This window comes from Lithobates pipiens, unplaced genomic scaffold (assembly GCF_037356315.1).
Source record: "Lithobates pipiens isolate NorthernLeopardFrog02 unplaced genomic scaffold, aLitPip1_a1.2 Scaffold_23, whole genome shotgun sequence".
NCBI classification, from domain to species: domain Eukaryota; kingdom Metazoa; phylum Chordata; class Amphibia; order Anura; family Ranidae; genus Lithobates; species Lithobates pipiens.
In genome coordinates this window covers 215,440,316-215,452,734 of record NW_027507785.1, presented here as the reverse complement: position 1 = coordinate 215,452,734, position 12,419 = coordinate 215,440,316, and the positions used below count along the sequence as shown (strand labels likewise).

Sequence of the window (12,419 nt, the reverse complement as noted above, 5' to 3'; positions counted from 1 at the left end):
GTGTCTCCCATGAGTCTATGTGCAGCGCTCTGCGCAGGTTTGGTCTTGGGGAAATGTTTTGTTCGTATGTAAATGTAATGTATAATGACATCTTTAGTGTGGTGTTTGTGAACAGTTGGAAAACTGACCCCTTTCCAGTGTTGTCTGGGGTCAGACAAGGCTGCCCTCTCTCACCTCTGCTTTTTGTCTGTTGTATAGAGCTCTTCGCCCGAAGCATCAGACGGAACCCAGAGATCACAGCACCAGGACCGGACAGAAAGGAGGTCAAGTGCTCACTCTACATGGATGATGTGACAGTGTTCTGTGCCGACCGGCGCTCCATCGACACACCTGTGAGGACTTCGGCCAAGCTTGAGGGGCAAAGGTCAACTGCAGGAAGTCGGAAGTCACGCTCTTCCGAAAGTGGTTCCTGCCTTCTTCTGCACCCATGCCCTTCAGCATCAAAGCAGACGTCATCAGCGTCTGGAGTGGAGGGCGCAGCCCTGAAGCCCTGGGAAGAAAGACTGACTAAAATGCGACAAAAGTTTGGACTTTGGAGCCTCCGAGAACTCACCATCGAAGGTAAAACACTGGTACTCTGCTACGAGATCCTCCGTGTTGCAGTATCTCGCCCAGGCTTCACTTCATCTGGAGCTCCAAAATGGACAGAGCAGGCGATTATGTTCAAGGAACCCCTCAAGGGCGGTAAGGGCGTGCCTGACATCTCCACTCTACTGAAGGTGTTCTTTGCCTGTAACTGCATCTGCAGAACTTTGGTGGACAGAACTGTAGACTCTGGTGGTAACTCCATGTCCGGTTTTTTCCTCCTGCCTCTTTGGAGGTCCCTTGGATGGGACAAATAGGACAACTCCATCCCCTACAACTGGGACACTCCTTGGTATTACTTGGACACTTTCAAGTTTATTAAGGAGCTGGGGCTACATGGAGTGAAGCTGACTTGTGGAAGCCAAAAACTATCCACAAGTTGATTAGAGCATCGGACAATGTTGAGACTGTTCCAGGCCTCCCTTCAGCCACTTGCAAAGTGGTCTGAAGGAATGTTTCTTCAAAGAGACTCACCAACAGGCACAAAGATCTGGCATGGATGGCAATCCAAGGGGGGTTGCCACTCAAGACATTCATGCATGCCAGAAACCTGTGCAGATACAGACACTGCCCCTTTTGCATCATCCAGGAGGAAACTGCTCTGCATGTTTACTGGGAGTGTCCCTTTGCACAGGGCCTGTTGAGGGCTCTGGAACCTGATCTCAAAGACTTTGTTCCACAGACTGCTATCACACACTTTGGTGTGTTGAACGGACTCTTTTGTGGAACTCATTCACAGGAGGACATTGATGGTGCCTGGTGGGTGCTGTGCTGCTTTAAGAATGCTGTATGGTGTGCCAGAAAGCGCCACATTCACCAGAGGGAGAGGATGTCCATCGAGGACTGTCGTAGACTGGTTCACAGAGACTATAACTTGGACTTTAAAGTGGTTCTGCACCTAAAAAAAATATTAAAAGCCAGCAGCTACTAATATTGCAGCTGATGACTTTTAATAAAATCACACTTACCTGTCCCAGGGTCCTGCGATGTCGGCGGCAGATGAGGAGCGATCGCTCGTCTTGCTGCTGACCCGCCGCCATCCTCTGCCAGGGAATCGGGAAGTGAAGCATCGCGGCTTCACTGCCCGGTTCCCTACTGCGCATGCGCGAGTCGCGCTGCGCGTCTTTTGGTCCCCCGCTGTGTCCTGGGAACTGTGTTTCCCAGAGCACAACAGGGGGGGGGGGCGTCTGCGGGGGGTCTGCGGCGGTCTGTCCGGAAGTGGGCAGCTGAAAGCTGCCGATTGTGGCACTGGAGGGGGGGAGGGATTAGATTAGCGGAACTTCCCCTTTAGGGTGAAGAACCGCTTTAAGGAGGAAGAGGAGGTCTGAAGATTTCCCCTTCCCCCACTATGTATCCCTTGGCAGTTCAATAAAGCTTTGGGCCTGTGAACTCTTTTTCCCCTCCCTACCCCACCTTCTCCACTCCCCCCAATCACACCTGTTGCTCATTGAAAGGCCATCTGACTATGACATTATGACCTGATTTTTCTGACATGTTTTTGTAATGCGGCGTCATGCATGATGTGATGTTTCAGGGTACCATTACTCTGCGCAACACATCAGGCATCATACCGCAGGATGAATGTAATTTATTTGTATGCTTGGAACTGTATTGTGTAGTGTATTTATGCGCTGCGTCGCAGTACAAAGTGGAATGCACCCTGTTAAAAGTATTTGTTTTTTGTATATTTTCTTGAAAAATAAAGTATACATTTTCAATTAAAAAACTGTATGGGTTTGGCCCTCGACGCATAGCGTGGATACGGCTACTCCATGCAACAGCGCTTGCCCGACTGAGAATTAACTCTCAGGTCACTGAGGCCTTTCCGATTACAAGAGGCACAAGGCAGGGGTGTCCCTTATCACCCCTCCTATTTGCTTTGGCTATGGAGCTGTAAGGATCCGTAGCTCTCTGATTATTATGGGTCTTCCTATAAAATACATTGAAGAGCGTACATCTCTCTATGCTGACGATACTGTAGTCTATCTAGCAGACCCTCATACATCTCCTGATAATCTCTTGTCTGAAGTTAACACGTTTGGTGACTATTCCAGATTCCGGGTGAACTGGGATAAATCTATACTATTTTCACTAGATCAAACTGTACTCCCGCTGATTCACTTAAACTCTAAACAGCAAGTCACTACCTCTTTTAAATATCATGGGGTTATAGATCAGTTACCACTATCCTTGTATATTGCCAATAATCTACACCCCCTACTGCTACAACTAAAAGACACAGAATGAACAGTGGAAAGATCTGCCACTGGATCTCATGGGAAGAGCCAATGTCCTTAAGATGACTTACTTCGCTAAACTACTGTAAAATCATTGACTAAATCTGTTTTGTGTTAACGTGGAACAGGCAGTCCCCTAGAGTTGCGCTAGAAACTCTGCGCCTCCACTCTCATATGGCAGTTCTGGAATTTCCTAACTTCTACCTTTACTACGTAGCATCCAAGCTGGTCAACATCTATTATTGGCTCCACCATAACGTATAATGCCTGCACCACTACTGAAGGAGCCATAGTTTCCTCATTTGAGACACTCCACAACATTGTCTATAGGGGATGCACACCACCTGGACTGGGCATGTCGATAATCCAAACCTCCCTCTCCCTAGACCAAACAGTAGTTGCAAAAATGTCCACTGATTCATGGCAGACCTCCCCCAACAGTCCCTTGTGGTTCAACCCTAACTTTAAGGAGTTATGTTCTATACCTGAACCCCATCAGATGGACATCAAAGGGAGTGAAATAACTACGTCATCTATATACTCCCCAGAGTCTGAAATCCTTTTCTCAACTGCAGACTTTGACATTCCATCGACATACATATTTTACTATTACCAACCCGGACATGCTATACGTACTCAGTTTGGTTCTCTGCCCAATCCTAGGGAGACCCGGACCAGACGAAATGTATATCCACGTATTACTCCACTCTCAAGACAGGAACTAACCCTACGTTTTGGAGGGCTCAAGAGAGGTGGGCCTTCTTCTGATATCTCCATTACAGAAGAGGATTGGTCCAAGTTCCGTGATATGTTCAAAACCTCTGTAATCTCCTTGAGGGACAGGGTAATTCAACAAAAGTTTTTCCATCATTCACACCTCACCCCTGCTAGACTGTATAAAATGGGACTAACCCCCTCTGCTGACTGCTTCCACAGTTGCAGACAAACTGCTGATTTTCTTACTGCATTGGACTTGTCCAATGGTACACGACTTCTGGGTTGACATAAGCTCCTTCACATCTTCTGCACTGGGTTTTCCAAATATATTGCACCCTAAAAACTCTCTGCTGGCCGTATTTGGTGACCACGCTGTCCAGCCTCAGGCTAAGAGACTACTTTGCATCCTCTATTTCTATGCGAGGAAGTCCCTCCTGCTGACGTGGAAAGGGTCAGTGACCCTAACCTGGAATATGTGGCTGAAACTTGTCAATGATTCCCTGCCTCTATATAAACCTAACTTTGACATCCGTAAGAGGCCTAAACCTTTCCACAAAATATGGGGAAGATGGCTGGCTGGCTAGCTCCTTGACCCTCTCCCCTGTACTACGATGACAGGGGTTCACCTTGTGAGTGTTGTATTAAACACGAAATTCTGTTATGCCCAGGATTAAAAACTGTATCGCTTAATCCTCCGTTGATGTGTATATCCACTGTTAGATTTAATATCTAGCTTAAAATTATTGCACACTGCCTGGATATTCATGATATTCTGGATTAGGAGCATTCTGTTATCGGTGTTGTTTTTGTTTGCACCTTTTGTTTTATGTCTGTATGTCATAAAACTACAATAAAAATCTTTAAAAAAAAAAATGAGAGGAGACTGAGTCAAAGCACTTGCAGTTGTTCCAGCATGCTTCTGTCAATGCGAAACGGCCTACAGGTATGTTAGAAGAAGACAAGCATAGTTTTAAACTCTGACTAGCATAGGGTGATATAATTGTGTATAGCGACTGCACAGATTGTTTTTAAATAGGTGAATATACAGGTGCATCTGATAACATTAGAATATCATCAAAAAGTTAGATTATTTCAGTAATTCAATCCAAAAAGTTAAACTCATATTTTATGTGGATGCATTACAGAGAGTGATATATTGTAAGCATTTCTCTCTTAATTTTGACAATTATGGCTTACAGCTAGTGAAAACCCAACGTTCAGTATCTCAGAAAATGTGAATATTACAAATAAGACCAATAAAAAAACTAAAAATATTTTATACAGTAGTGTTGGAGTTTAGAGAAGATATGGGGGGCGTGGCCGGATGTGAATGGGAGTGAGTACGAGTGAGGAGTGAGAGTATGGTGCGGCTCTCCCCCTCTTCACCCTGCCTAAGCTTGTGATCCTCGTTCTGATCCTTCATCCCCAGGGCTATCCGACACTGCCTAAAGGACTTCCTTTACCTTGCTCTTTGGTGGCCTCCATGCTCAGGCAGTTATCCCTTACCTGAGTTGCTGTGGCTTGCTGCCTTTGGAGTTGCGATGTCGGCTGCTGGAGCGCGGAGCCCGCTGTTCCCGGTGAGCTGTTGGTGGAACAGGGGCTGAGAATCTCGCTGAGGATCTCGCGAGATCTCGAATGGCTCCTGTGTTCTCGCAACACCGCTGCGCTCCTCCTTTCGCCTTGTTCAAACCTGGCGCGCTGACACATTCGGTCGGATGGAGTGTCTAGCGTTCTAAGCTCTGGTCGGCTAACGCTTATTGGCGTGGATCGCGATATGAGATGAAATGAAATGAAACTACAGTGACAGCGCTGCCTGCTTAACCAGTAGTATATCTTGTGGGGAAGTGAGAGGAAGACTTGGATGCCCTGTATACTCTCTTCTTATGGATCTATGAAATACTATGCTGCTATGAACTAGCAACTGAGATAAGTGCCCTTTTTTTTCTTGTTTCTAACTACCATTGAAGTGAACCCTTGACCTGATTTGCCCTATTCTGAGTATATGCAGGTGTATACAAATATAAATACTTTATTATATAGCAGCGAATCCTTTGCTGAAGGGTAATTTGCTGAGGCTGGTTGTTAATCAGTATTGTTTCCATTGATAAGCGAGTGAGTGTCACTTACACTAGGGGAGACGCTAAAACATTGCTGTCTCCCCCCTTTTTTTCCTGTTTTTTTTTTTTTCTCTTCCTCTGCGCTTTAAAATCAAATACAAATTTAATGCAATAGAGCGCGATATACTACCTCTTCCTTGCTCGATCAGTTGGTAAGTGGAAACTGATTACTTGCAGGGCGGGTTATTACGTGGGTATTTAATCTAACTATGTCGAGAAAAAGATCTCCTGAAGAGCAAACACCCTCAGAGGGTCAACAAATCACTCGCGCCGCTAAGGATAAAACTAACCAAATGGCTTCAGCGGCGGCGGCAAAATTAGAGCGCTATGCTCATTCTGGCCCAGCCTCACCCAGCAAGTCAAGCTCTCAGCAGGTAAATTTACACAATAAAGACACTAAAAACTCTTCCGCCGATAGAAGGAGTCAAGGCCAGTCTCTGGCCAACCCCCCCACTCCATCAGTTGCTAAATTGGGTGGCAACAAGGGAGGGGGGGAGGTAAACCAGCAATAGTAACAACAAATCTGGAAGCAAAGTTAACCAGCTCCCATTTACCGATGCCGGGCAACTTGGATGAGGAGCCTACATTAAGAGACATTTTGAATGCAATTAAGGAATGTAAAGATTCGATATCCAGTTTTGATGAACAGCTAAGATATATAAAGGAGGAACTACTGTCTATGAGGCAGGAATTGAATAGGACTATATTAAGGACTACCGAGCTTGAGGAACGCATGGGCGTGATAGAGGATGAGCTGAGGCCTGTGAGGCAGGAAGTTGAATCACTCAAAAAAATAGTCACTACACAAGCGAATAAACTCGACGAGATGGAGAATAGGAATCGAAGAAACAACATCCGGGTGCTAGGCCTCCCTGAACACTGTGAGGGGACTAATTTGATTGGTTTTCTTGAGGGGTGGTTCCGACAACTTTTTGGGGCTACAACATTCACCCAGATATTTGCAATAGAACGGGCACATCGTACCCCGGTAAAAACTCGCCATATGGGGGAGCGCCCTAGACCTATAATGATTAAGATTCTTAACTACCAGGATAAAGTGTCCCTACTGCGGGAGGCCAGAATGAGGGGAGATATTAGGTTCAAGGGGGCTAGGGTCTCTTTGTATCCTGATTTCTCCCCCGACCTTCAGAAAAGAAGAGCCGAATTTATACCAGTTAAGCGAGAAATGATTAAATATAAGTTAGAGTATGCGCTCCTCTATCCAGCTCGCCTAAGGGTGATTGCATCAGGAAGGACCTTATTTTTCAATACGCCAGAGGAAGCAGTCCAATGGTTAGACGAAAATAAAAAGGACCTATAAATACACATTACAGGGCAGTTAGGTGGATTTCAAGGGATTCGGGGGTACATATTTTTGGAGGGGGTGGATATGAATAGGGGGTAAGTTCGTGGCAAATTTCTATATTTTGTACTGTGCACAAAGTAGGAGTGGGGTAGGGGTTGAGCAGCAAGGGAGTGTGGAATACAAGTAGGTATGTGTATTGGGGGACAAAGGGTCCCCATGTGTGGGTGTAGACTTTGGGTGAAAGCACTCAGTAGGATTGGTATGGGTAAGTGGTGGGAGTATTGTAAGAAGGTCACAAGTGTACCCCTAGGGGGTAGCCCTATGGGGTAGCCCTATGGGGCAGGGGGGTGGGAGTTTGGTAAGAGGGGGGGTGGGAGAGATGGGATGGGAAGGTGTGGTAAGGGAATAACAATAAAAATAATACAAGGATACACAAATTCAGAGATGCACTATCCAGAGGGTGATGGGAGAAAATATTATGTATTATATAGGATACACGAATGTAAAGTTAAGGGGAAAAGGGGAAGGCTTTTTTATATTACTATATTTATATATTTTTTTACCTTTTTTTTTTTTTTTTTGTTAAAACTGCCCAATTTATAGGTCGTTAAGTAGTGATGCAGGCGAAAAGAATTAAGATAATATCGTGGAATGTGCGGGGTATGGGAGACCCGACCAAAAGAAATGTGGTTTTGTCAGCCTTAGAGGGCAAAGGACCCGGATTACTGTGTCTACAGGAGACGCATTTAACGGGTGAGACGATTCGGTGTCTCCAAGGTCGGAAATTCCAGACCCAATTCCATTCCGTATTTTCAACTTATGCAAGAGGGGTTAGCATCCTTATTGATAAGGCGGTCTTGTTCTCCTGCTATAATAGTCGCATAGACGCAAATGGTAGGTACATTTTTTTATACTGCCAAATTGAAAATAATCCCTACGTGATAGCCAACATGTATGTCCCTCCCCCATTTAAATTGGAGATTCTATACGAGTTACTATCTTTCGTAATAGATAAATCCGGTATCCCTGTTATAGCAGTAGGGGACTTTAACGAAGTCCTGGATAAATCCTTGGACAGATTCCCAACTGTAAATACATCAATAGTGAGGGATGCAACGAGGCTAGCTCGCTTCCTACATGAAGTTGGCCTATGCGACGCATGGCGCACCCGGTATCCGAGGGAGCGACAATATTCCTGTTGCTCAGCATCTTTCTCCACTTTATCGAGACTTGACATGGCTTTGGTGAATAGTAGTGCGTTGCCACGAGTGTACGAGGTAGAATATGGCCCGAGAGGAGTCTCGGACCACTCCCCCCTAATATTGACACTTTGTGTAGGTAAGAAACAATATTCTGGGCAATGGAAATTTGACCCCTCATGGTTGGAATTAATGAAGGATACTGATCGGGTGACAACTGAGTTAAAAGAGTTTATCTACATTAACACGGGTACAACATCAGCGAACGTGGTTTGGGATTCTTTAAAGGCTTTTTTAAGAGGTCTTTTTATCCAACAAATTGCTAGAAATAAGGCTGAGATGAAAAAACAAGAAGAGGAAGTCATTAAGGCGGTGCTAGCGACAGAAAGACAGTATATTACTAATCCGAATCCTATTACACAGAAAGCTTGGCTAGACAAACAGCAAGAGTATAAGATAATTACCAGGCGTAAGATTGATAGACGCATATTGCAGAAACAAGCGAATTTTGGGGAGGGAGAGAAAGTGGGACGAATATTGTCTTTGCTGGTTAAAGTAAATACGGCCCCCCCAGCGATATTATCGATTAGGACTCCAGAGGGAGAGACCACCTCTGAATCATCCATTATTAATAATACATTCTATCGCTATTATAGTTTACTATATAAATCCCAAGGGGGGAGTGAAGGGGGAGCTACGGCTGCTTTTCTGGGGAATTTAAATATGCCAACTGTAACAGCAGAAGATTTAGCAGTATTGGAGGCCCCAATCACTATTGAGGAACTTCAAAGAGCAGTGGCAGAGATGCCTAATTTAAAAGCACCAGGTCCCGATGGATTACCAATCGAGGTCTATAAGAGATATGGGGAGATCCTGTTGCCACAACTGTTGGAGACATTGAGGCAGGCCTTGGAGTGTGGAACCTTGCCCTCCTCGATGTCGGAAGCCACTATAGTGGTCATCCCTAAAGAGGATAAGGACCCTATGGACCCGACCTCATATCGTCCAATCTCGCTTTTGGGGTCGGACGTAAAAATCTTAGCAAAAGTGCTCGCAACACGTTTAAAAAGAAGTGTCCATAAGCTTATCCATCCCGACCAGTCGGGCTTTATCCCGAATAGATCTACCAGTACTAACATCCGTAGACCTTTTTTGAATGCTCAGATTCCGGTAGACAACGGAGGCTCTAGAGCAGTTTTGGCCTTGGATGCAGCCAAAGCATTAGACAGCCTCGAATGGGTATATTTGTTTAAAGTTCTTATTAGATTTGGGTTTGGACCAAACTTTATTAAATGGATAAAACTGCTTTACACAGACCCAAGAGCGAAAATTTAAATTAACAACGAGCTTTCTGAGACGTTCCTGCTGGAACGAGGCACGAGACAAGGGTGCCCCCTCTCCCCCCTTCTGTTTATTTTGGCAGTGGAACCGTTGGCCATTGCCATTAGGGCCAGCCCTGACATACAGGGATTTAGGAGAGGACAGTCGGAGGAAAAAAAATCGCATTGTTCGCCGATGATGTTTTGCTTTTCCTAGGGGATGTTCAAACCTCATTGAAAGTGGCAATGAAGATGATTAGAGAATTTGGTCTTATATCAGGACTAACTATTAACTGGGATAAATCCGCTTTACTCCCATTGGAAAGGGGGTTTACTTATGCTCCCCAGGATATTGTGAACTTGAAGAAAGTGGAGAAGTTTAAGTATCTGGGGGTGTGGATTACTAGGGATGTAAATTCCTATCTGGAAGATAACTTATCCCCACTCCTAGTAAAGTTAAAACAAAAGTCCGATATTTGGAGTCGCCTCCCCCTTTCGATGGCGGGATGCTGCAATTTGGTTAAGATGGTAGGGCTTCCTCAAATTTTGTATTTTCTCCACAATTCACCATTATGGATTGGGGAAAAGTGGTTTAAGAAAATAGAATCCTTATTTAGACTCTTTATATGGAAAAAGGGCCCGCCGAGGATTAGCTTGCGGACCCTGCAGCTGGAAGAGGGGGGGTTGGCGATTCCATATCCCAGACTCTACTATCTAGCGGCTCAGTTGCAACATTTATCTGGAGCAATAGCAATGAATGAAGCTAGTCCCCGTCATAGGTTATTAATGCTAGGATGTCCACATAATACGCTTATGGAAGCGCTTGAGGCAAACTCGTTCAACATGCATTGCCCAAAGATTACTCAGATTGCTAAACTCTGGAAAACAGTCAAGGTCCTATTGGGATACCAGAAGGTATCCGTGCTGGCCCCCCTATGGGATAATAGGAATCTGGATGAGCTATTTAAAGTTTAAAGATGTAAGGAATGGGTAAATCAAGGGATACATAAACTGGCGCAAATGTTTCATGGTTCACATATTAAGTCATTTGCGGATTTAAGGTCTGAGTTCTCGAGGTGACAGGAGGGGACGGCGCAGGCGCAGTGGGGGACGGGTGACAGGAGGGGACGGCGCAGGCGCAGTGGGGGACGGAAGGCGACAGGAGGGGACGGTGGCCGGTACGGGCTGTAGCGAGGGGTCGCCATGACGCTCTTCCATTTCGGGAATTGTTTCGCTCTGGCCTATTTCCCTTATTTCATCACCTACAAGTGCAGCGGCCTGTCGGAGTACAACGCCTTCTGGAGATGTGTGCAGGCCGGAGCCACCTACCTCTGTGTACAACTCTGCAAGATGCTCTTCTTGGCGACATTTTTCCCAACATGGGAAGGAGCGGTGGGAGCGTACGACTTCATCGGGGAGTTTATGAAGGCCACGGTTGACCTGGCGGACCTCCTGGGGCTGCATTTAGTGATGTCCAGGAATGCCGGGAAAGGAGAGTATAAGATAATGGTGGCAGCCATGGGATGGGCGACCGCAGAGCTCGTCATGTCTAGATGTCTACCTCTGTGGGTTGGTGCTCGAGGAATTGAATTTGATTGGAAATACATCCAGATGAGCATCGATTCCAACATCAGTTTGGTTCATTACATGGCCGTAGCCGCTCTTGTATGGATGTGGACGCGGTACGACCTGCCTACTCACTTCCGTCTTCCCGTAACGGTTCTCCTGGGACTCAGCATGTATAAAGCCTTCCTCATGGACTGCTTCGTCCACATCTTCCTGCTGGGCAGCTGGACAGCTCTCCTCCTGAAAGCCGTGGTCACCGGTGTCCTGTCCTTAAGCTGTCTCACCCTCTTCGTCAGTCTTGTCCACGGCAACTGAAGAAGCCGCAGAATAAGCTAATTCTGGCCAATCGGCCGCTGCGCTGTCTCTGTTCTGTGAAGGAGGCGAATGCCGAAGCGCTCTGGAGGGGGGGAAAAAAACTTTATACGTGTTTTGTTTTAAATTAATTTGCTTAAAAAAAAAAAACTTTATATATAATAAGGTCTGAGTTCTCCTTGTCGAACCGTTCATTTTATAAATATCTCCAGGTCAGACATGCAATCCAGGCCCAATTTAGACTCCAAGAGGTGCAGCTGATCCAGATCCCGGTGTTATCCCAAATTATGTCTCGAGACACGCTTAAAGGCCTGATCTCATTCTTATATACTAGGCTGGGGGATAAATTATTAGATCGAAACGGTATGATTAAAAGTAAAAGGAAATGGGAGAGGGATGTGGGCCCAGTGTCCATACCTGATTGGGATTGGATAATGGAACAGGGAACCAAGGTTTCTATTTCTCCGTCACAGAAAGCCTCTCAACTTTTCTTTTTTCACCGGGTATATCATACACCCAGGAAAATGTTTAAAATGGGGTGGAGAGATAATGATCAGTGTCCTAGATGCGGCCAGGTTGGAGATTTCATCCATATGTTTGGAGGTGCCCGAAACTTTTTAGATACTGGACACGGTTATAGGTCATATAAATGGAATTTTCAGTTTGACATTGGAAGCAACAGTGAGGACTTGCTTGTTGGCTATACCGGAGGGATATAAAATCCCTAAAAATACATTTACACCAGTTACTAGATGCCTTTTCCAGGCAAGGAAGTTAATTGCCCAAAACTGGCAGTCACACTGTAGCCCATTACCTGAAATATGGCTGGCTAACATAAGGAAAATAATTGGCAATGAAAGGGTTTTTTTTATTAAGCAGGGCAATAGTAAGAAGTTCGAAAGGATATGGGGCTCCGGACTGGTGAAATTGGGGATTCCCCTATAAGTAGTTGAGATAGAACGCGTGCCTTTCAGTCTGTAGATTTCTCCTAGTTACTCTTGTTATGTACTCTTTTGTTTAGTGTGTCTTCCTATGTGCTGGGGGGTGGGGGTGGGATAGAG

The 12,419-nt window shown here is 45.5% G+C and overlaps 2 protein-coding genes across 2 annotated transcripts in view; one reads left to right on the top strand and one right to left on the bottom strand.

Annotated features, from left to right (window-relative positions):
- TDRD5 (tudor domain containing 5) overlaps positions 1-12,419 on the bottom strand; it is a 521,267-nt gene that overhangs the window by 298,979 nt on the left and 209,869 nt on the right. The gene's annotated exons all lie outside the window — the stretch shown is intronic.
- Positions 10,616-11,500, top strand: LOC143928154 (BOS complex subunit TMEM147). The gene has a single exon (XM_077452842.1). It carries the CDS (start codon positions 10,684-10,686, stop codon positions 11,359-11,361), a length of 678 nt encoding a protein of 225 aa, XP_077308968.1. The 5' UTR covers positions 10,616-10,683; the 3' UTR covers positions 11,362-11,500.